General features: G+C 48.5%; 1 protein-coding gene across 8 annotated transcripts in view; it reads right to left on the reverse strand.

Annotated features, from left to right (window-relative positions):
- The window catches only part of agrn (agrin), a 534,448-nt gene extending 509,567 nt beyond the window's left edge, over window positions 1–24,881 (reverse strand). For 3 of the 8 annotated variants that reach the window (XM_038822305.1, XM_038822299.1, XM_038822300.1), the window contains exons 1-2: window positions 24,257–24,880; window positions 11,174–11,435 (exon numbers count right to left, since the gene is read on the reverse strand). In XM_038822305.1, the coding sequence (XP_038678233.1) occupies window positions 11,174–11,435; window positions 24,257–24,472 (478 nt within the window). In that variant the 5' untranslated portion in view covers window positions 24,473–24,880. Of the gene's footprint in view, window positions 1–11,173; window positions 11,436–24,256 lie in introns of all 8 variants that reach the window. The other 5 variants (XM_038822298.1, XM_038822297.1, XM_038822302.1 and 2 more) reach the window with 3 other exon arrangements.
- Between the last annotated feature and the right edge of the window lie 215 nt (window positions 24,882–25,096).

Genomic DNA, 25,096 nt, shown 5'->3' on the forward strand with positions numbered 1-25,096 from the left:
CTCGCGGTCTGCTGTTCCGGTTCATTGGTCGTGTCCCTGGGTTCGCTGTCGGCCTCTTGGGGTCTGTGGAAGAATTCCCGGAGCCTCATTCGCCTGATGAATTCCTCCGTATCTGCCGTGAGACTGATGGGGTCCATTTTGGTGGTGGTGCAGAAATTGAGCCCTCTGCTGAGGACTTCGATTTCGTCTGGTTGAAGGGTGTAGTCTGACAAGTTGACAATGGATTTCCCTGTATTGTTTTCGACTGTTGTACCGGGAGAAGCTTGATTGCTGCTGGTGGTGATGCCAAGTTTCTCAAGCTTCCTGTTCTTGGTGTGCATGTAGGTGGCATAGTATTGCTGTCTCATCTGTTTGGCGGTGTTCCGCAGCTGGTCTGCTGTGTCCTGAGCGCAAGTTGAGAATATGGCCTCTCTCTTGGTTTCCAGGTTGCGTCGACTGCTGTAGAGTTGGTGTACGAGGTGTTTGAGGAGTGTGACAGAGGTGCGGTGGCTGTGTCTTTCAGCGTTGTCTGTGTTGTAAGTCGACTTGAGTGGGTTTTTGATCTGTAGTCCTTTCGGGATCTTGTCTGCTTTTTTGCATCTTTGTAGAAACTGAATGTCAGTGTCTATATGCGCGATCTTCCTGGAGATCCTCTCCACTTTGAGCCGGCAGTTTGCGGTGTCAATGGTAGCCATGATGTGGAGATGCCGGCGTTGGACTGGGGTGAGCACAGTAAGAAGTCTTACAGCACCAGGTTAAAGTGCTGTAAAGTGCGACTATCAACAGGCAGGACTGTTCCCTTCCAGTTGGGGAACACTTCAGCAGTCAAGGACATTCAGCCTCTGATCTCCGGGTCAGCATTCTACAAGGAGGCCTTCAGGAGACGCGACAACGCAAAATTGCTGAGCAAAAACTTATAGCTAAGTTCCGCACGCATGAATGCGGACTCAACCGGGATCTGGGATTCATGTCGCATTACATTCGGCCCCCACCAACAAGCCTGGACTTGCAGAGGCCTACCGACTGAACTGGCTTGGGACAATTCACACCTCTTTAACCTGGAGTTACCTCTCTCTCTGCATCTTTGATGATTTGATTGCCTGCAGGTGCTCGCATTCCGGGGCATCTCTGACTGTGTCTATATAAACATTTCTGGAACAAGCCTTTCCATTCACCTGAAGAAGGAGCCGTGCTCCGAAAGCTCGTGTTTGAAACAAACCTGTTGGACTTTAACCTGGTGCTGTAAGACTTCTTACAGTCTAAGAGAAAACAGCCTGGTTCAACATGATCCTCCGCAATGCATTCGTCCTTTAATTCCACTGGGGAAACTGGTCAGTTTAATCATGCAGAATACGCTTTCTTTCCCAAGTTACCCTCTGCACACACATCTCCAATCCCCACCACCCACCTCCCTTCTCCGGCTCTCCCCCACACTCTCCACCTCTTGTATCATCAGCTGGCCATTCTCAACACTCGCAGCAGGAATTTCAAACATGCAAGTCTTACCCAATCCCAGCTGATGGGGGTCACTGAATGAAATTCTATTGGATCATTGCTCAGCTTCAGCACTTCCACAACAGCAGCCAGTTCCTGGGCTTTTAAAGAACAAAGAGAGTTTGTCCCAACAGTGTGTGAGCCACCTTTAAAATGGGAGTGCACGTTTTCAGGTGTAACCAAGTTAATTTGCCCACTGAAGCCTTTGCATACCTCTTCCTCGCTGTCCTCTTTCCATCATTTTCTCAGCTCTCTCCTGAAAATACCAGATCAAATGGCAGTGCGGGACCATTTCAAAGATACAAGAACCCCTCATGTACTTCAGCTGAGTAGTCAATCCTCAGGTGTGCACCTAGGTAGTAAGTTATCTGACATCAGACCTCGACGGTGTCTGTATCTGGTGTCTCATACAAAAGGAGAAGTGCTCAACTGCCCCCCCCCCCCCCCCCCCCCCCCCCTCCTCCCAACACGTGTAGGGCATCCAAATTGGAAAATTCCAGAAACACGGAACCTGTTTTCATGGTGTGGCCTTTTATTACCTCATTGTTCAAAGATAGGTCACAACCTGGAGTATTGGACGCTGAGAGTCACACACTGAGCAATGGAAAGACACCTCAGGATGCTGCCATCTTCATGTGCTGCACAACGGCCCGCCATTGAGCCCTCTTGGCCACACTTTCATGACTCTATCTCGAGTTGCATTTTTTAAGCATTTCAATTTCGGGCTTGTGCATCAAATGAGGCAGTATCACTAAATCTACAGGTCCACTCACATCAAAAGAGGCCAAGCCAGTCAAGAAGAAATATTTGGCTGCCTGTCTGAGTCCTTGCACAGGTTAAATAATCCGTCCCGCCACAAGTCAGACGATCAATCACCAAAGCCTTATTTATTCCCCTATCAATAGTTGTGACATGGCAGGTAATTCAGCACAATTGAGGGCTTAAAAGAATCTATTTTTATAAGGAAAAATAGGATGAGTTGTCTGATGATTGCAAGGGCTGTACTCTGAGAGCTTAATGGCATCAGGTTTGACACCCCTGGTTTAACTATTTTCACATAGACAGGGGCAAAGCAAGCAAACTTTCCATCCAATTAGCTTAGGGATTTACAGCAAATTCAACTAATCTACAGCATTGTTCTGCTGCGAGATTTGGACCGGAGCCCATTACTAAATGCCTGTTTTCCAACAGGGCATGAAATAAGCAGAAAACAGGATGGGAAAAGGGGCATTTACTAACCAGCTCCACACACTATTACTCATTCTGGAGAAGCACGCCAATGGTTAAGTGGGTAAATGCGCTGTCGACTGGGGGAACTGAGTACCTTAAAACAGGAAGGTCCCGCATTCAACGTCCGGTGCACTCGTGCTTTCAGTTACTGCTGGTCTATTTCTCGTCAGTGAAGCAATGTGGGAGGTTTGCTCCGTTTAAAAGATCTAAAAATATTGTGGCCACAGTTAACTTGTCTGATCTCAGTGAGAGAGAGTGAGGGAGAGAGAGACAGAGACAGGAGGCATTGGGGTTCCACAATCACTCAGTTCCCCAAGAAACACCCACACCCTATAAACACCAACGCCCGCCTTCCCACCCAATTCTGTTTAACACCCTAATATTTGCAATTATATTTCATCAACATTCTGCATTGCAGGATTAATGGCTAAAATCCTGATCGTAGAGTCCTTGTGGTGCAGGAAGCCATTTGGCTTGTCAAGTCCATGCTAGCTCTCTGTACAGCAGTCCAGTCAGTCCCATACCATCGCTCTGTCCTTGTAGCCCAAGAAATTTTCTTCAAGTGCCCATCCAATTTCCTCTCAAAATCACTGATCGCCCCAACTCTTTCCCGGGCAGCGAGTTCCAAGTCATTATCACTCAATGTGTAAAATAGCCCTTATTCACATTCCCCCCAAAAACATTAAATCTGCACCTGCTGGACCTTGTACCTTCCACCTTAAATATGAAAAATAAATCCCTTTATAGAAAAGCCACCTCGTACTTTATATTGTGTTTCCTTCCCTGCTCCGCGCCCACTGCCATGAACAATATTTAAACCACACTATACACTTTTAAAATTGGACCGGTTTCACTTCTGTGCCAAAGCACCTGTCACCTCTTCATTGTGCCAAGTTAGTGGTTATATCCACCTTCTTCTCCAGTTAACTGGTTCTGCTCCTCAACAAAAATAAAACCACCGTCGGATGCCCTGATGGTTAAAGGGGCAAATGTGCCAAAATGATGCGGCAAACCGCGATGTAGCAACAAGGCGTGATCGCTGGTCTGAGCAAAGTGGCTCCAATGGGGTACAAGAGCCGCCAGCAGGGCGAAAAATAAATCTGGGGAAGGAGGGAAGAAAAAGGAACAGGAGGAAAGACGTGCATTTATAGATCGTCTCTCATGACCCCAAGTTGCCTCCCAAGCATTTTACAATCATTGAAGTCCTTGTGAGTTGCAGCCACCTTTGTCTCGAGACAGACCAGAGCCATTTTCATGCTATATGGGGCCCATGCCGGCACCTTTGGCTTCTGATGCATCCATCGCGCCAAGCCAATTGCATCCTAAAAAGATAGGTCTGTCAGATTTGTTAAGCCAAGGTGCCAGGGAAGGGAAAGGAAACAGATTTGTGATCAGGTTATGGCCAGCAGTGCAAAGACTCACTGATTGGAAACTGTTTGTGTGTCACCTCCAACCTCACATAATCATGGAAGAGGAGAGAAAATAAAACAGCAACGGGTTTACTGTTAAGATGGTAAACTTGGCTTCTCTGACATGTATTTTCAGGATGTTGCCAAAGGTCAGTCCAAATCAAAGTACTGGACTGAAATAGGTGTTGCTAAATCTGAGCGAGGTGGCTTTGAGTCAGAATGTGACTCCTTCCTCATCATTCGTAGACTCAGAGGCCGGGATTCTCCCGCAATTGGCGGGATGGCCTGACGCCAGCGCCAAGAACGGCGCAAACCACTCCGGCGTTGGGCCAACTGGAAGTTGCGGAAGCCTCCAATCATCCGGGGGCTAGGTCAGCGGCGTAGGGGTTGGCGCCATGCCAACTGACGCCGAAGGGCCGGTGCGAGTTGGAGCATGCGCAGAACCGCCGCCGTGTTTCCTGCGCATGCGCAGGGGGGAGGTTCTTCTCCACCCCGGCCATGGCGGAGCCTTATAAAGGCCAGCGCGGAAGGAAGGAGAGCCCCCATGATTTAGGCCCGTCCGCAATTGGTGGGCCCTGATCGCGGGACAGGCCACCGTGGGCCCCCCCACCGGGTCCGGATCCCCTCGTGACCCCCCCAGGGCTTCAGTAGCTGGCCTACAAGCCAGGTCCCGCCAAGATGGACCATGTCCATTTGACGCCGGCGGGACTGGCCAGGAACCGACGGGCACTCGGCACATCAGTGCCCGGAGAATTGGCGGGGGGGGGGGGGGGGTCGCTGCCAACGGCCCCCAACCGGCGCGGCGTGATCCCCGCCCAAAAACCGGCACCAGAGAATACAGCAGCTGGCATCGGAGCGGCAGGACAGGATTCACGCCGCCCCCGGGGATTCTCCGACCCAGCGGGGGGTCGTAGAATCCCGTCCATAGAATTCCTACAGTGCAGAAGAAGGGCGTTCAACCCATCGCGTCTGCACAGACCCTCCAAAAGTGCACCCTACCTGGGCCCAATGTAGTCGTAGCCTTGTAACCCTCCCTAACCGTTAAGAAACTTAGGGTTAATTTAGCACAGCCAATCCACCTAACCCGCACATCTTTGGACTGTGGGAGGAAACCAGAGCACCCGGAGGAAACCCACGCAGACACGGGGAGAACGTACAAACTCCAGACAGAAAGTAACCCAAGGTTGGAGGCGGCAGTGTGCCACCCTGCCACCCCAATATATTTCCTGGTTACACTGAAAGTCCAGGCTCGGGTCAAGAAGGGATCACTTGGTTGAGGTACCAGACTTGTGAAACTACACTGCAGCAAAAACTTGCGCCTCTACCAGAGGAAAAGGTGCTTAAAGAGTTGTAGGAGTTTAATGAGAAATAAAGATTCTTCCCAGTTTGCATTAGTACTTACATGCCCTCTTCAAATCCATTAACGTTTCTGAACAGCTCTAATTCAGCTGCATCAAACTATCTAATTCTAAATGGAGGATGGGTTGGCACAGCCCAGGCCCATTATCAAATGGCCAAGTTCCAGAGGACAACACACAAGCGGATCCTCACAAGTTCTACCCCAGCCATTTTACAATTAATATTAAAGGATGTAGGCGTCGCTGGCATTTATTACCCAGCCCTAGTTGCCCATCAGAAGTTGGCAGTGAGCTGCCTTCTTGAACCTCTGCAGTCCCTGAGGTGTAGGTACACCCACAGTGCTGTTAGGGAGGGAGTTCCAGGATTTTGCCCCAGCGACAGTGAAGGAACGGCGATATATTTCCAAGTCAGGATTGTGAGTGACTTGGAGGGGAACCTCCAGGTGATGGGGTTCCCAGGTATCTGCTGCTCTTCTCCTTCTCGGTGGTAGTGGCCGTGGGTTTGGAAGGTGCTGCCTAAGGAGCCTTGGTGAGTTCCTGCAGTGCATCTTGTAGATGGTACACATGACTGCCACTGTGCGTCGGTGGCGAATGGATGAATGTTTGTGGAACGGGCGTCAATCAAGCTGGCTGCTTTGTCCTGGATATTGTCGAGCTTCTTCAGTGTTGTCGGAGCTACACTCATCCAGGCAAGTGGAGAGTATTCCATCACACTCCTGATTTGTACCTTGTAGATGGTGAACAGGCTTTGGGGAGTCAGGGATTAGTTACTTGTCAGAGGATTCCTAGCCTTTGACCTGCTCTTGTAGCCACAGTATTTATATGGCTAGCCCAGTTTCTGATCAATGGTAACCCCCAGGATGTTAATAGTGATACATAGTTAATGCCTTAAGAGAAGGGAGTGAAGAGATAGAAGCAGAGTCATCTTATAGGGCTAAAACTTCAAGAAGAATTTATAGTGAGAAACAGCTACATATTTTATGAACACAGCATGATTCTATAGACTACACCAACTGCCAGTGATTTCAATTTTGGAAAGTAGGGACTCATTAGGGAATTTGTTTTTAAGATATAGAGTACCCAATTCATTTTTTCCAATTAAGGGGCAATTTAACGTGGCCAATCCACCTAGCCTGCACATTTTTGGGTTGTGGGGGCGAAACCCACGCAAACACGGGGAGAACGTGCAAACTCCACACGGACAGTGACCGAGGTCGAACCTGGGACCTCGGCGCCGTGAGGCCGCAGGGCTAACCCACTGCGCCACCGTGCCGCCTCTCATTAGGGAATTTACGCTGTCCCTTTCCTGAATAAAGATAATCACCTACCATCTGATGAAACAAGGTAACAAGACAGCTTGCCTGAAAGTAAATCCGCCCAGCTATGTAGCACTGACAAGCCAGAGAAACAAATCGCTCACACCCATTCATAACATTTCATTGAGACGGCATTGCTTGCATGACTCACAAAACATCAGCACTGTAGCAAATCAGCAATGGCAGGCAGATAGGGATCAGGGAGACCTGCCTGACTTATTCATCCACAGCAAAATCTGCCCTCACCACCTCTTCAATCAGCCCATTGAGCTCCTCCAGGCATTTTCAAAATCAGATGCCTAAATAGGCTCCCTTTATTTACAGGGCCAAAACCTTATCCCAGCAGGATAATAATTACATATCACATTTTTATCCATTGCTCCAGAGTTGTAGGGCATGGATTTTTTTGGGGAAAGAAAACTTGCTTTTATATAATGCTTTTAAACGCCAATGTCTCAAAGTGCTTAACAACCAAAAGATGTTTTGAGGCATAGCCACTGTTGCAATGTAGGAAGCTAAACAACATAAAATTTTGGCAACCAACTTCATGCTCCAGCCATCCAAACTTTGAATGTAAATGCACAATTATTTAAGAAATTAATTTTTCGGGATGTGGGCGTCGCTGGTTAGGCCAGCATTTATAGGAGCCCTAGAAAAGGTGGTGGTGAGCTGCCTTCTTGAACCGCCGCAGTCCCTGTGGTGTAGGTACACCCATAGTGCTGTTAGGGAGGGAGATCCAGGATTTTGCCCCAGCGACAGTGAAGGAGCGGCTGATATATTTCCAAGTCAGGGTGGAGAGTGACTTGGAGGGGAACCTCCAGGTGGTGGGGTTCCCAGCTATCTGCTGCCCTTGCCCTTCTAGATGGTAGTGGTTGTGGGTTTGAAAGGTGCTGTCTGAAGGATATCGAGGAATTTAAGATTTTGTCTCCAATAGCCTGGTTGAAATCATTGTGTAGATCAGGAGTCCCCTGATATGAGGCCTAAATTTACCTTTTCCCCAATTTGAACTTCCTGACTTTTCACTGGCAAGATTCTCCAACAATCACATGGCACCGCCAGCTCACACTACAAAAATAGGTGTTGTTTGACAATTAATTTAACAACATGATTTTGCGTTGACTGAAAGTTTAAAATAGGAATGCCAGAGATGAAAAAGAACATGTGCCAGGTGGCAAACACTGCAGACAGAGATGAATTTTTCCCTGCCACATCAGTGGTCACCATGGTAATACGTGGAACTTTTCTTCCCATTTTCCATCTCCGCCAAACCAGAAACCAGGGTTGTGCAACAAAATCTGAGTCGCTTAATAAGAAGCACATCAAACAGAAACCTGTCGAGTGCGAAGTGTTTTCAGATCTTGATACCTATGTTGGCCTTCCCTTTACACAGATAATCGTATTTCTTTGAAGTTTTCAGCTTCACTGATCTATCACAGGTTCCCATTAGGAGTCAGAAGAGTTAAATCCTAGGCCCAGATTCTCATCGGTGCTTGTAAGATCTTATTTGGTGCTAATGAGGGATGCTATTTTTTTCAGAACGGGAGGATTAAGAAGTGCACGAAAATTCTCTCTTTCACTTCCTTCCAGTGGAAAGTCACAGAAGGTGATGTCACTATGGATTAGGAACGTACCACCATAGAAACTGAGGAACAGTTCGTCTTGTAGCCACCTGGGTTGGCCACTTCCCGACTTTAAAATGGAGATTCGCTAAGAATGCAGGGTAATTCAGCCAAGGACAGAAAAACAAGCAGGTGCAAAGTTTCCTGTGTATTAAGACTTGCAGAACCCAGACAGCACTGAAACTGACGGCCATCTACATATTGATGAGAGATCCCCGGGAACAATTGAACCAGTTAAGATAATCGAGGCCAAGCCAGACCCCTCGGCGCCAGCGGGAGCCTAGACAAAGGAAGGCCAACGGACACTTCGGAACCGCCCAGCGATCAGGGAACAGCTCCAGTATTGGAGAAATCGATCCAAGTGATCAGAACTCAGTCCAATCACTTGGAACCAGGTACGGGGTCGGCCCAAAAAGGCGCAAAGCCACTGGGGACTATAAAGTAGAGTCGCCAAGTTCAATTTGTTCTTCTTGGCAGGGTCCGGCCTAACAGCTTCTTGGTAGGGTCTCTCAGCAGCTCGAAACAACTCCTGACCGTGACCTGCCAAGCAGCTGCACCAACCAAGTAAGTGTCCAGTCAACGCACGCTACGAGATAGGCGCTCCTGACCCTTAGTCCATACCAGCTGGAAGCCTGCAGACTCAGAATCGAACGAGAGGCCAATTGTTCCCCTGACCTAGTGGGTCCCTTTTCCAAAGCTAAGTATTGGCCTGTTAGTGTTAGAAATAGCCTAGTGAATAGTATTTTATGCATGAGTAGCGATTGACTGTGTATATAATAAATGTGTTTTAATTTGAACCTTACTAACTGGTGTACTGAGTTATTGATCAGCACTTGAACTTGAACCTCGTGGTGGTATCATAAAGATACCTGGCGACTCTAGAGCAAGGTTATAAAACAGAGCCAATTAAGTGTAAAGCACACTTAGCAAAAGGAGCAACAGTCTTAATAAAGGCTCTGATACACGAGTACACTATTTCATGCAGTATGTCTTGACAATAGCTCACTTTTTACCAGTTTGGGTGCTATAGAACTAAAAATGTTCCTGACTTTGGAGTCAAGGGAGGGGAAATATAGAATTTGCTGCCCTTTTATCGCGTGACTTCAATCTCCAAACTGTGCCTTGTGAATTGCTCTCTGCCATGGCAGAAATGGGGGGCTGCAATTGACCTCATCTCCCTGCGCTGTAGTGATGGACCCCACTCAACGCCCTGGAATCCGCGATGGGGAGCTGCATGCCGAGATCAATGAGTGGAAGAGTTAGACTCATTTTAGAAGCTTGCATCGCCTCCCTCACAAAAGGAAACTGCTACGTGGCTATCAGAGCTGGAACCAAAAGTTCAAAACACTTTGTTCAGAATCAACAAATGAGAAAAGGGAGATATCAGCATCATTAAAACAGGCTGCAACTAAAAAACTTCATTGGTTAATTTACTGCTCACAGGGACAGTGATGAGGGCTAAGCTCAAACACTAACCAGTTGGAGCGCCCCCACCACTGAGCCAATCCTTCTTGGGCTCTCCACCAGAAAGCAGGTGTGACTCTCCACCCAGGATCAGGCAAGGAAGCAGGTCCCAAATCCACCCCCTCCACAACCCTGTACTGTTGGCACCTATCTGACCCACACTGGCTGTCCATCCAACTAAGGCAGTCCGAAGATGGGCAGGTTAGGTGGATTGGCCTTTCTAAATTGTCTCTTAGTGTTCAAGGTTAGACGGGGTTATGGGGTTATGCGATAGGGCAGGGAAGTGGGCCTAGGTAGGATGTTCTTTCAGAGGGTCAGTGCAGACTCGATCAGCTGAACGGTCTGCGCTGTTGGAATTCTATCAACACCTACACTTTATTTCTTTATTTCTATTCCATCTCTCTCCGTCCAGGTTGCCTTCCCTTTCTTCGGTCCTGTACATCTAGGCTGGAAAACCATTCATTCCCCACCCGAAACAGCCATTCTGAGAGTGTGAACCTTGACAGGAGCGCCAGGAAGCACCACAGCGAGAGGAATGATAAACACATCCAGTTCAGTTTGGTCAAAATTCCACATGGGTAGAATTTCCGGCACTGGCTCCCCAGATAGCAATCAGCAACAAGAACACAAACAGATATCTCCCCTTCCCAAATAAAAGCACTGAGGTCAATTAGCACATGTGTCCGTTTAGCTCAATTGCTAGCACCGTGACCTTCACATCATCTTCAAATCCCACACACAAGGACTTAACCGTGTGAGACATGAGGATAATTCTTCAGTACTGAAGGAGTGCAACATTGTTAGAGGAGTCATCCTTTTTGCAAAGCATTAAAACCAGTTCTCTTCCTCTTGTTCAGGTGACAGGTCCCACTGTACTGAGTGAAATAGTAACATTCCCCCCTCAAATACCACCAAAAAAGGATTAACAGGATGTTTATTAGATTCTAGGACCTTGCTCTGTGCAAATTGGCTGCAGCATTTACCTCCATAATGAAACGGTGACCTCACTGCATATTTAATTTAGAAAGAACCTTATTGTATCTGTTGCAATGTCGAAAGCACTTCACTTGCAAGAGTAGAAATGATTTATTTCCACAACCTCTCAGCGGTAATCCATTTGCTTTGAACTGAAGTAAAACTTCACATGAAGGATGAGTACTTGCTCCAGGCTGTCAGAAGCAACCTCAGTATCGGCAATCCAGGTGCGAAGGGGGGAGGAGTGGAGGGAGGAGGGTGGGAAGAAAAGAAGAATGAAACAAGAAGAATCTAAAAAAGGAGGAACAAACACATGAACATGTCCAAACCTTCCACGTGGTTCTCCACCTCCTCCAGGTTTCGAAGGGTAATCCTCATGAGGCTAGAGCTGAGCAGTAACTCGTTTTTGTGTGCCGGCCACATGGACTTGGGCGCCACGTTGACGAAGAAAATCCGGGTGTCGCCCGTGGAAACTTGGTTGTCACAGATTAAGGGGTCGCCAAAGCCGCAGATCATCACTTTATTCCCACCATCCAGGAGGATCTCATTCTTCACCGTCTCTCTGCCTTTAAGATACCTCCAGACACGCACCTTCAACACACAACACAATTCAGGATTAAGTCAGATTGTCACACAAACAATTCAAATAGGGAGCACAAGGCTAAGTTAGCAAAGTATTCTCACCTTGGGAGTGAGATTGTTGTGGGTTCAGGTCCCACTCTAGAGGCATGAGCTCAAAATCTAGCCGGATACTCTACTAAGGAAGTGCTACATTGTCAGAGGTGCCGAATTTCGGATGAGATATTAAAACCTCTCAAGCGGCTGCACAAGATTTCAAGGCAGGCGTTTGAAGAACAGCAGGGATGTCCTCCCCAGCGTCCTTCATCTCTCAAACAACACTACTCAACCAACGACTATTATCACATTGCTGTTTCTGGGATCCTGCTGTGTACAAATTTCCTATACTACACCATTATACACACTCCAAAAAGTCCTTTATGTTCTGAAGAAGAGTCATAATTCACTTGAGGCATTAACACTGTTTCTCTCTCCACGGTAGTTGCTTGACCAGCCAAGTCTTCCCAGCTTTTTCCGTTTGGATTTCAGATTTCCAGCATCCGCCGTGTGTCGTTTTTGTTCAGGAGTACTTGACTGGCATTAAAACGTTTTTGGGAAATCCTGAGTTCATGAAAGGTGCTAAATAAATGCAAGTCCTTATTTTCCTACAACCTGTGTTAAGGCTGAAATATTTGAATGGCAGTAAACTGTGGTTAAACTGCTTGTTCCCAATACAGAAATATGGTTTCATTATCTGGCCCATTGGCAGAATAAACACCTTATCTCTCGTCCTTTAAAGTGGACCTTTAGGGCACCACGGTGGCCTAGTGGATAGCACAGCTGCCTCACGGCGCTGAGGTCCCAGGTTCGATCCCGGCTCTGGGTCACTGTCCGTGTGGAGTTTGCACATTCTCCCCGTGTCTGCGTGGGTTTCGCCCCCACAACCCAAAGATGTGCAGAGTAGGCGGATTAGCCACGCTAAATTGCCCCTTAATTGGAAAAAATAATTGGGTACTCTAAATTTATTTATTTTTTAAAGTGGACCTTTCGAATTCATTTCCCTACTGTCCCTGGCCTGTTCATTCTTCCCCATGTTGCAACATCTTGGAGTGTATTTCCCCAGTCACTATCTGGGAATGTGCATGACTAAGGGCTGAATTTTCCAGCACATCCCACTTGCGGGATCTGATGGCCCCACTGGTACCAATCCCCCCCACCACCCCGGGTGGGTTCTCTGGCAGATGAGCCACATAAAATGCTGTAGACACTGGCGAGACTGGAAGATCCCAACGGCAGGCCCACCTCCACCGCCAGAAAGCACACCCCGGTTTTTTTGGGGGGGGGGGGGGTCAGCGATCGCGGCGCCAAGACCACTTCCTGCGGGTGAAGCTGATTAGTGTAGGATAAAAGCAAATTACTGCGGATGCTGGAATCTGAAACAAAGAGTCATCGGACTTGAAACGTTAGCTCTTTTCTCTCCCTACAGATGCTGCCAGACTTGCTGAGATTTTCCAGCATTTTCCCTGAATAATGCAGGATATGGGACTGACTAAACACCCGGCTAAACGCGCTCGACACGGGGCTCTGTTTCATTTTTGGGGCCTCACGGTAGCATGGTGGTTAGCATCAATGCTTCACAGCTCCAGGGTCCCAGGTTCGATTCCCGGCTGGGTCACTGTCTGTGTGGAGTCTGCACGTCCTCCCCGTGTGTGCGTGGGTTTCCTCCAGGTGCTCCGGTTTCCTCCCACAGTCCAAAGATGTGCGGGTTAGGTGGATTGGCCGTTCTAAATTGCCCGTAGTGTAAGGTTAATGGGGGGATTGTTGGGATACGGGTTACGTGGGTTTAAGTAGGGTGATCATTGCTCGGCACAACATCGAGGGCCGAAGGGCCTGTTCTGTGCTGTACTGTTCTATGATCTATGATTTTTGTTAAATCACGCCTGCAGAGAATACACATTGAGTTGATAAACTGGAAGATTGTCAGTCCCATACTCAAGCCTGTAAGAGGGACCAATATTGCCTTTGTCCCAAATTCAAGTTAGGCCATGACAACATTCCCCCCCCCCCTCCCCAACAAGAACGTCGACCCTCTTCCTTTCTTAATCTTCCAATTTCACGTTAAACAATAAAACCCACATGAAAGCATTCACCCAGCTGACAGCGCAGGTCTGTATCACATCACACCGCTGTTTAAATGGGGGAGACACAAGCAGAACAGGAAAGCACACTGAGAGACACTAGGCAGAGGGAGGTGTTTGATCCATGCACACAACACCCCTAGCAAATTGGCAGAGACACTTTAAAAAGACAGCAAACTTTTATATTCGCACCTCTCAGCTCGTCAGGATATCCCAGCGTGCTTCACTACCAATTAATTAATCTGGAAGTGTACTTGCTACTTTGCAAGCAAGTGCGGCAGCCAGTTTGGCAACAGCAAGGTTCCAAATTCAGCAAATGGGATAAGTGATGATTTGAAATCAGCCTGCCAGTATACGGGAAGAACTCGCTCCCAGTCCTCACACAGTGCCACGGGATCCTTCACCTCCACCGGAGAAGGCGGAGATTCACATACCTACCTAAAGACCAGCCACTGCAACCATGCACATTCCCTCAGTGCTGCAACGGAGCTCCGAGAGTACGTGGCACACTGCCAGAGTGTGGCTAGAACTCACAACCCCCTGGCTTGAGAGGAAGTGCTTCCAATTGAACCAAAATGACATATCAGTCCCAGATCTGGTTGGCAAAGCCAAAGGACAGGGCCACCTATTTATAGTCAGTGAGCAGAATCAGTAGCTCCTGGGGCTGTTCCACCTATTTCCTTGGACGTTTACCATTTAGCATAAACAGCAATCCGCATTTATATAGTGCCTTCAATGTAATAAAACAACCCAAGTCACTTCACAAATTGAACAGAATTTGACACTGAGACAAATTAGAACAGGGTGGCATGGTTGCACAGTGGTTAGCACTGCTGCCTCATGGCGCCGAGGACCATGGTTTGACCCCAGCCCCCGGGTCACCGTCCATGTGGAGTTTGCACATTCTCCCAGTGTCTGCGTGGGTCTCACCCCCACAACCCAATTATGTGCAGGGTAGGTGGATTGGCCACACTAAATTGCCCCTTTATTGGGAAAAAAATAATTGAGGACTCTAAGTTTATTTTTTTTAAACGAATCGGTTGGAATAGTCGAGTCTGGAGATAATAGAAGCATGGATGAAGGTTGAGGGTTTCTGCAGCGTATAAGCTGAGGGCAAGGGTGGAGTGGGGGGGGGGGGGGGTGTTACAGATGTGGGAAAATGCAGTCTGAGTAATGGAGCAGATATGTGGTCAGAAACGCATCTGGAAGGGCGGCATGTGGCGCACTGGGACTGCGGCACTAAGGACCCGGGTTCGAATCCCGGCTCTGGGTCACTGTCCGTGTGGAATTTGCACATGGGATTCCTCCGGGTGCTCTGGTTTCCTCCCACAGTCCAAAGATGTGCAGGTTTAGGTGGATTGGCCATGATAGTATCCAAAAAGGTTAAGAGGGATTACTAGGGTTACAGGGATAGGGTGAGGGGGGGGAGCTTAAGTGGGGTTCTCTTTCCAAGGGCCAGTGCAGTCTCGATGGGCCGAATAGCCTCCTTCTGCACTGTAAATTCTATATTCTATGTTCTCCACATGTCTGCGTGGGTTTCACCCTGCTACCCAGAGATGTGCTGGTTAGGTGGATTGGTCATCCTAAATTACCCCTGAATTGGAAAAGAAAAATAATTGGCTAATCTAAATTTAGAAAAAAGGAAGAAACTCATCTGGAGATAGATACAACACTTAGGCTGCAAACAGCCTCAAGCAGTTGCCAGGAAAAGCCTTGGGTGACTGTCCTGAGTTTGCATGTTCTCCCCGTGTCTGCGTGGGTTTCCTCCGGGTGCTCCGGTTTCCTCCCACAGTCTAAACATGTGCAGGTTAGATGGATTGGCCGTGCTAAGTTGCCTCTTAGTGTCCAAAGTTTAGGTGGGGTTACGGGGATAAGGTGGGCATGTGGGCCTAGGTAGAGTGCTCTTTTGGAGGGTTGGTGCAGACTCGATGGGCCGAATAGTCTCCTCCTGCACTGTAGGAATTCTATGATTCTAAGAGGGAGCAAGTCAGTAACCAAAAAACGGGAGCTTGTGTCAGAGGCTGAAGACTGTCCATCTGGTGGGGTGTCTTGTGCTGCCACATCGTACCCATTCCCACTGAAGATTGACGGCCATTTCTTGCACTGCTGCCATTTGACTGCGATGGTCCTCGAATTCTAGTGGCAGGAAGGCATGTCTCAAGTAGCAATGCTTCACATCCCACACCCCACTACCCGCACACATGCTATCGGCTGTAAAGAGAATGAGACCAATAGCTCCTTCAGGCTGCTCAGTTCCAATCTTCCCATTTATTCTGAGTTGGGGCAGAGAGGCTCGGTGTAATGTAAACGTCACACAGACCGATTAGCATATCAGTCATGATCTCATTGAATGGTAAAGCAGACTGGATGGGCTGAATGGGCTAGAACATAGAACATAGAACAGTACAGCACAGAACAGGCCCTTCAGCCCTCGATGTTGTGCTGAGCCATGAGCACCCTACTCAAAACCCACGCATCCACCCTATACCCGTAACCCAACAACCCCCCACCCCTTAACCTTACTTTTTAGGACACTACGGGCAATTTAGCATGGCCAATCCACCTAACCCGCACATCTTTGGACTGTGGGAGGAAACCAGAGCACCCGGAGGAAACCCACGCACACACGGGGAGGACGTGCAGACTCCGCACAGACAGTGACCCAGCCGGGAATCGAACCTGGGACCCTGGAGCTGTGAAGCATTTACGCTAACCACCATGCTACCAAGTGGCTACTTCCGCTCTTGCGTCTTACGGTTTTATAGACGCGTTGCCAGCCTATTTGGCATGGAAGGCATGGCGCACCAAACCTGACCCTGCCCCACATAAGCTTTCCCTGTGCTTATCGCGATCGGGAGTAGGGTCTCAATAACGATGCATAACTAGCAGGTCTCAATTGTTCCCTGCCCGGTTGCTGCCCGACTTGCCGACCATTTTCCTCTTTTTTTTTGGGTTCAGGAATGGGAACCCCAGATTTCTCTCCCCTTCTCTGATCCACCCGCTCAGTCAGAACTGCCCGAGGGTTAGCCTCTTCAGATGCAAGACGTTTGGCATATGGACAAAATAAAAACCTCCTGGTCGCACTGTGTAGTCTCCAAAAGCTTTGTCCCCCTCCTTCGACAGCACCCCCCCCCCCCCCCCCCCCCACCCCACAAAGTGTTGCCGATGCCCCAGAATCCTTGGCTGTTGCTATGGCTACAGCTTATGCCTATTACTGAGGGCGAGTGTGCAGCTGCTTGTGGGTGAAGAAGAATCCTCACGTTACCTGTGGGAAATCAGTTCCAATGATGTCAACTCTCGAAATTCCAGGTTTAATGCAGGTGAGATCCATTTATCAATGGGCACCAAAAGGCCACATACGTTGTTTAACATTGTACGCCTGCCATTACTCACGTGTGGAGCATTAACTCTGCGTTCCGAGCACCCTGTTTCATTGTAATAACCAACAGTCGGGACAAAGGGTAGAGCCAAGCTTTTCACCTCAGTGACAGACATTATTTTACTTTTGCTATGCTTATGTTCAAAAACAAAGTCGGTTCAGGGTTTGAAACCGTAGGGGGGGGCTTTTCCGGCATCCCCCACAGTGGGGGCCCGGAAACCCAGTAAAAAAGCCCATTCGGTCCCAGAAGAGGGGTGGGCCGGGAGATCCTGCCCTTGGTAACGATTAATAACCACAGAGATCACAACGTCGAGCAAGGTCTTTTGGCCTATCATGTTTCTGCTAGCTCTCCAGGTGCTGCTTTTCCCTTCAATTCCATTTTCATGCCCCTTCTCCCCCATTTCATTCTGCCATTAGTTTTAAACACTTATCCTATCCCCTTTCAAATACTAAAAAAAAATATTGCAGATACTAGAAAGACGATTTTTTTAAAAAAACAACAAGTGCTGGAAATACTCAGCTCGCCCAGCAGCACCTGAAGAGAGAAGAACAGAATTAATGGTGGGCTTTTGAAGGAGTCAAAATCTTGCCCAACAATTCCTCAGAGCCCATTAACTCTGTTTCCGTCAAGGGCAGCACGGTGGCGCAGTGGTTAGCACTGATGCCTCACGGCGCCGAGGACCCAGGTTCGATCCCGGTCCCGGGTCACTGTCCGTCTGGAGTTTGCACATTCTCCCTGTGTCTGCGTGGGTCTCACCCCCACAACCCAAAAGGATGTGCAGGGTAGGTGGATTGGCCACGCTAAATTGCCCCTTAATTGGAAAAAAAGAATAGGGTACTCTAAATTTCTTTTTAAAAATGTTAAACATAAAAACAAACTTGATCACGACCACAGTATTAAAATCTTTACCATCACACGACAAAATAGCATACAATTACCCCTTAAACAATACTACTCAATGCAGTGAATAAAATACCCTTAATTGCTACCTTCATTCCCATTCAAACAACAAGAAAAATAAGATCTCTCCTCTCAATCCATCTTTAATGCCAATGACACAGATGAATACTTGCTATACAGAGATATTGTGTGAGAATGACATCTCTTGACACTGCTTTGCAGAAAAGACCTAACTCGGGTCAGACCCATGCAGAAACTATGGCTGCATGCCTTCCAAAAACTGTTTCAACTGGCTTGTTTCGGCTCCCCCTTGTCCTCAGACAAGTCTGCACTGCTTTAAATACAGTTAATCTCTTTTCACTAATTTACAGTGCGAGCAGAACTGTTTCACTGTGCGAACAGATCAGAACTGAATGAAAATGCTTTCTCAAAAAGCCTGATGCCTCAGCTTCACCCAGCCATAACATCATCTCACCAAGCTGAAAATGAATTAACTCCCCAGGGAATCCCCTGAATCAAAACAAAACTACATTTCTCCAAGCTTTTTCCAATGGCTAATTGGCTCCTGAAATATACTTGACTTTCAAACTAGGATTCTTTTAAAACATGACTTCAGCAGTCAAACGCACTCTAACCCAGGCTTTTAACCCTACTTCATCAATACTTATAATACAATGTATCTGAATGGATGATACAATGTAGCATCACACTGAAATCACTTACTTCCCCAACTCTCATCGACTCTCTGGTCAACATTCCTCCCTCAAGCCACACCGAACCACTTTTTTCCATCCGGATGATTTTTTTATTTTGTTTTTCCAATTACGGGGCAATTTAGCGTGGCCAATCCACCTAACATGCACATCTTTGGGTTGTGGGGGTGAAACCCACGCAGACACGGGGAGAATGTGCAAACTCCACACGGACAGTGACCCGGGGCAGGGATCGAACCTGGGACCTCGATGCCGTGAAGCAGCAGTGCTAACTTCCATCTGGACGATTAAGTGGTCATTTATGCTGGCTATTGAGCCTTGCTGTGTACAAATTGGCTAATGCATTTCCCACACAACAAGTCAAAACACATAAAGAAACAATCCACTGGGAACATGTGGGGATGGAGATTGAAATCCACATAAAAGACAAATCCTTTTTTTCTGTTACATCAGTTTTCTTCACTCCTCTCTTAAATATTTATGTGGAACGAGGTTGATCTCATGCCACTGAGGTTTAAGTTTACCTGCAGCGCATAGGAAAGGATAGAGCCTGGAGGAGGTTACTCCAGCGCTTCAACTAGAACCCAAGCCAACTTTTGGAAAGGAGTTGATTTACAAGAAGATGGAATTTCACACTCCAGCCTGGTGCTCATGGCAGGTTTGAAATTTACATTTCATATCCAGCTGGAACTGATCTGAAGTGAGGTTGCCGGTGTTAAACGGTGGAATCAACCTGCTCAGAAAGCAAAGTGCCTTTGATTGTGACGTGTTGTTCCAACACACCTCCCGCTCAGATCCCCACCTAGCAGCGCTGTCAGCTGTTTGAACACTTCGCACAGTGACCCCCATGGGACCTGTGGCGAGCAGTGTGGGGGAGCAAGTGTGGTAGAATTAAACCCATTGCATATCCAGTTTTGAGATCGGAACAAACTAAAAAAAGTGCACAGGACGCCACACAGTGCAAATAAAGGTTACATGTATCCCAAAGTAATGACCACCACACCAAGCCACATGCATAACACATATCGTCTTGGGAGGATCACCTGCTGGTGCCCTGGGCAAGATTTACCAGCATGCCACCTATATAGCTGGCAAACAAAATCAGCTGTGGCCACACACCTTCGACCCAATGACAGACGCTTCTTTCTATTTTCATGCATTGTCAGTCCAGAATATAAATTTCACTTCACCGGTATATTGCGTGACATGGGACTGCAGAACTCAGTTTAGTTTCTTAACCTGTGCCGAGTTACCACTGCGACACCTCAAGCTTTTAAGCAAGCTAAAATGAAGCACCACGTTTGGCAGGGCTCCAGCTCCAGTGGTCCCTGCTGTATTTGGCTGTGGGCGAGGTAGGCGAGGACAGGATTAGGCTCAGCTTTGCCAACTCACCTCTGTCAAAAAAACCATTAGCAAGCCAACAGGTGAATCTTGGTTCATGGGCAGCATGGTGGCTCAGTGGTTAGCACTGCCAGCTTACAGTACCAGAGGCCCGGGTTCAATTCCGGCCTCTGGTGACTGTCTGTGCGGAGATTGCACGTCCTCCCCGTGTCCAGGTTAGGTGGGGTTACAGGGATAGGGTGGGGTTACAGGGATAAAAGGTTAGGAGGGGTTATTGGGTTACGGGAATAGGGTGGAGGTACGGGCTTAAGTGGGTCGGTGCAGACTCGATGGGCCAAATGGCCTCCTTATGCACTGTATGTTCTATGTTATCCTGAGACTGTGACCCCTAGTTGTAGACGCTGCAGCCTGTCTCAACCCTGTTGTGTCTTCTCAGAGCTTTGGGTGTTTCAAGAAGGTCAACTCCCATTCTTGAAAACGCCAGGCGGTAGAGGCCCATTCTACTCAACCTCTTATCATACAACAGGCAACCCTTTCATCACAGCATTAGAAGCTGATGCTCATGCTCTCTGCTGCATTTCACAATATTCAGAACTACCTTCAAACTTAGCCAAGGTAAGCCTCACGGTAGCATGGTGGTTAGCATCAATGCTTCACAGCTCCAGGGTCCCAGGTTCGATTCCCGGCTGGGTCACTGTCTGTGTGGAGTCTGCACGTCCTCCCCGTGTGTGCGTGGGTTTCCTCCGGGTGCTCCGGTTTCCTCCCACAGTCCAAAGATGTGCGGGTTAGGTGGATTGGCCATGCTAAATTGCCCGTAGTGTAAGGTTAATGGGGGTTGGGTTAGGTTACGGGTATACGGGTTACGTGGGTTTAAGTAGGGTGATCATGGCTCGGCACAACATCGAGGGCCGAAGGGCCTGTTCTGTGCTGTACTGTTCTATGTTCTATGTAAGTTACCTTTGTGACCATTGTGTGGGGCCCAAGTGTGACCTGAATGCTGTTCAGCTTCTACAAAGAGCTAAACACCCACACATTATAATTCCAGTAGTGAAAAAAATCTGTTTGTTGCTGGGTATTTCCAAGTAGTGGAGAAAACCTATAATTCCCATGGGTCCTGGCAGGAGTTTCCTGTTACCTTCGTGGGCAATGCTGCATGGTCACCGAATAGAAGGGTATGAGGCTGACAATTGGTCCGGCCATCAACTTGCATTTATGTAGCACCTTTAATGAAGTAAACCATCCCAAGGCATTTCATAGGAACATAACGATATACAATTTGACGCCAGGCCATATAAAAAATTATTAGTGCTGGTGCCAAAACTTTTGCCAAAGGGTTAGGCTTGAGGAGCCAAGAAAGAAAGAAATGGAGGTAGAGACGTTTAGGGAGGGTATACTTTTTTCTAAAATTTAGAGTACCCAATTATTTTTGTCCAATTAAGGGGCAATTTAGCGTGGCCAATCCACTTACCCTGCACATCTTTGGGTTCTGGGGGTGAAACTCCCGCAGGCACAGAGAGAATGTGCAAACTCCACACAGACAGTGACCCACGGCCCGAATTCGAACCCGGGTCCTCAGCGCCGTAGGCAGCAATGCTTAAGTGCCACCGTGCTGCCCATTCAGGAGGGTATACTAAAGATACGGAAGACAAGGGTGGGGCATGAAAGAGGCCAGAACATGAGGAGCGCAGAAATCAAGGGCGGCATGGTGGTGCAATGGGTTAGCACTGCTGCCTCATGGCACCGCGGACCCGGGTTCAAACCCAGCCCCGGGTTACTGTCCGTGTGGAGTTTGCACATTCTCCCAGAGACTGCGTGGGTTTCACCTCCACAACCCAAAGATTGACCACCCTTAATTGGGGAAAAAATAATTGTGTATTCTAAATTTTTTTTAAAAGGAGCTCAGAGATCATGAAGGGCTGCAGAAGATTAATAATAATAATAATCTCTATTATTGTCACAAGTAGGCTTACATTAACACTGCAATGAAGTTACTGTGAAAGCCCCTAGTTGCCACACTCTGGTGCCTGTTCGGGTACACTGAGGGGGAATTCAGAATGCCCAATTCACATAACAAGCACGTCTTTTGGGACTTGTGGGAAGAAACCGGAGCACCCGGAGGAAACCCACCCAGACACGGGGAGAACGTGCAGACTCCGCACAGCCAGTGACCCAAGCGGCAATCGAACCTGGGGACCCTGGCGCTTGAAGCAACAGCGCTAACCATTGTGCTACTGTGCCGCCCTGCAGGAGCGATTACGGGATCTGAAAATGAGAATGAGAATTTTTAAATTGAGGCACTGCAGGTCAGTGAGGGGCGATGGGTGAAAAGGACTTATTACGAGTTAGGGCAAAGAGCAGCTCTGATCTCTACCCTGAGCAACAGACAGAGACACAACAGGTCCTGGAGGGAAGCCAATGGCTGTGCAAGTGTACCCCAACAAGACAGATCATCAGCACCTCTCCAAATCAGCATTCAAAAGCAATCTTGAGACTTTCTCCACCGAGTAAGCCAAGGTGCACTCCTGATTCCCGGCAACAGCTCACTCCGATTCAGTACTGAGCCATACCATTCAACATAGTGCCGCTTTGATCTGCCGTCCGCTAGAGTTAGCTCATCTGAGCTAAGGAACCAGTGTGGACAATTAAAAAAAGACACTAATTAGTTGGGTTTGGGGGGATGGAGATGAAAATAAAATCAGATGGGTTCTCTATGCAGGATCACTTCCCAGCAGCCCCTTTGAAACAAGTGAATGTTATGCAAGGAGCAGGCTGTGGTTCCCCTACAATGGTCAAATACATTGAATCTCAGAATCATAGAATTTACAGTGCAGGAGGACACCATTCGGCCCATCGAATCATCACCGGCCCTTGGAAAGAGCACCCCACTTAAGCCCCACACATCCACCCGATCTTCGGAACCCTGTAACCCCGTCTTTTTGAACACCAAGGGCAGTTTAGCGTGGCCAATCCACCCAACCTGCACATCTTTTTGGGTTGTGGGGGTGAGACTCACACAGACACGGGGAGACTGCGCAAACTCCACACGGACCCCGGGTCCTTGGTGCAGTGAGGCAGCAGCGCTAGCCACTGCGCCAGCGTGTGCCCTGGGACTGGGTAGAATTGATTTCCTGCTGCCTTGCGTACACAGTGACCAGAGCAGCCACTTCACACAGCAGCACCCCCTTAGAATCATAGAATCCCTAAAGTACAGCAGGAGGCCATTTGGCCCATCGCGTTTGCACCGACCCTCTGAAAGAGTACTTTCCCACCCTATCCCAATAACCCCTGAACCTAACTCCCACATCCCTGGACACTAGGGGGCAATTGGTCATGGCCAGTGCACCTAACCTGCACATCTTACTCCACACAGTCACTCGAGGCCAGAATTGAACCAGCTACAGTCGACCCAAACTAGCTGTTGAATTGTCAGTGGGTTAAGACTTGGCTATTGCCCAGCCTGGGGCAAGACGGCCACTGGGTGAAATTGCATTGCTGGTGTCAAACCTAACCTTCAGACTCGAAAGGAAAAGGGTCAGCTTCCTCTGGAAAGGCTCAATTATAAAGTCACTTGAAGATGATTCACACAAAGCTCTGACCCATCAAAAGGTTGAGTTGAAGTTTTGTTTGAACCGCCGGATGGTCACTGCAGTGTCACTGGAACTCTGCCGTGATTGCACTCCCCAAACAAAATTCAACAGACTGCCTGATCCTGCAGTTACAGTGATCCAAAAGATTGTTCTTTGTAGAGTTTAAGTAGCCTGCAGCCATGTTTACTCTTGCACGCTCCTGGCCCTCCCTACCTTACAACAGGACTGCTTTAGTCACTGCAAAACTCACAGGAGCGGAGATAAAACACGATCCGGGCTAACTTCCCCAAACTTCCCCAAAGCTTATTTTTGAAAAGCAAACAGGTCGCAACTTGAACACCCCCCCCCCCCCCCCCCCCCCATCCCCCAAACTCTTCTCCTTTTCAACAATTCAATGGATGCCTTTTCAGAATGAAAACTGCCATCCACCACAAGCCCTGGGACACACACACACACACATACTAATGGAAGAAAAGCTCTCTTTCCTTCGAATACAAATTAACTGTACGAGGTTCAGTTAAAAGGTGACCCATCTCTGCAGTGTGGTAAACAGCACCTTAGCCCGGGGGGGACACAGAATGAACCTGCCTCGCCTTCACCTGAAGGCAGATCTTAAAGGGGGGGGGGGGGGGGGCATAAAACGAGTTCATCAGCATGCAACAAGTGGCTTACATTCCGCACCCCCTCCCCTCCCTCGCCTTCCCAAACACCGGAGAATGATCCCTTCTGTAAGTTTCACCCAGTGCAATTTCACTCACCCCCCTCCCCCCCCTCACTCCCACCACAAAGCCTTACCTTGCAAGAGTAGGTGTTGTAAACAGGATCCACATTCATGATCTCCTCTACCGTCCCCGTCAACACAACATTGGCCTCTTCTTCCCTGCTCTCCAACTCTTTCTCTGGACACAAACTCCAGCAAAACTCTATGGCAAGAGGCAGCAGCAGCAGCAGCAGGACTGAGAGATGAATGGGCAAAGCCATTCTGCCGGCTCCTTCTCGTCCCATGCTCATCGACAGAAACCAGACAATCGAAATTCAAAATAAAGGTTTATATTTCCCCCCTCCCACCTCTTCCCCAGCACCCAGAAATGTTCAGCTCCTGCTGACCCCTCCTTGTAATTTCTTTCCTTTCGGGGTTTTAAGGCATGGGTGGTTTCTGCTACTTGGGGAGGGTTTGCAGACACCCAGGAAGAGACGGGACACAGAGAGAGGGAGAGATGCAGAGGTTTGTGACCCTCTGCTGATTTGATCTAGCGACGCAGAGGCACAAAAGCTTCAGCTTCAGCACAGCTCCGCTCGCTGCTGCTGGGAATTTGCATAATCAGTTTGCAGAATACAGATCAGCCCTTCAACCTCTCCCACTCTCTCTCTCTCTCTCTCACTTCATTCACTCTCCTGATGGCGATGCACAGCTTTAAAACGCCACCCCCCGGAAATGCAGCTAAAAGCCCCGGCGTTAATCAATAACCGCACGTCGACGTGATCAGACTTCACTCCCAGTGGGGTGGTGGGGGATGTGTGTGTGGGTGTGTGGCCGGGGGGCGGGGGGGGTTCCGTTCCTGCTGGAATTTCATGTTAAACCACCCACCCATGTGGTTCTTCCCCTCCCCTCCCTGCCCTCTGCAGGAATGCAAC

This window comes from Scyliorhinus canicula, chromosome 16 (genome assembly GCF_902713615.1).
Source record: "Scyliorhinus canicula chromosome 16, sScyCan1.1, whole genome shotgun sequence".
NCBI lineage: Eukaryota > Metazoa > Chordata > Chondrichthyes > Carcharhiniformes > Scyliorhinidae > Scyliorhinus > Scyliorhinus canicula.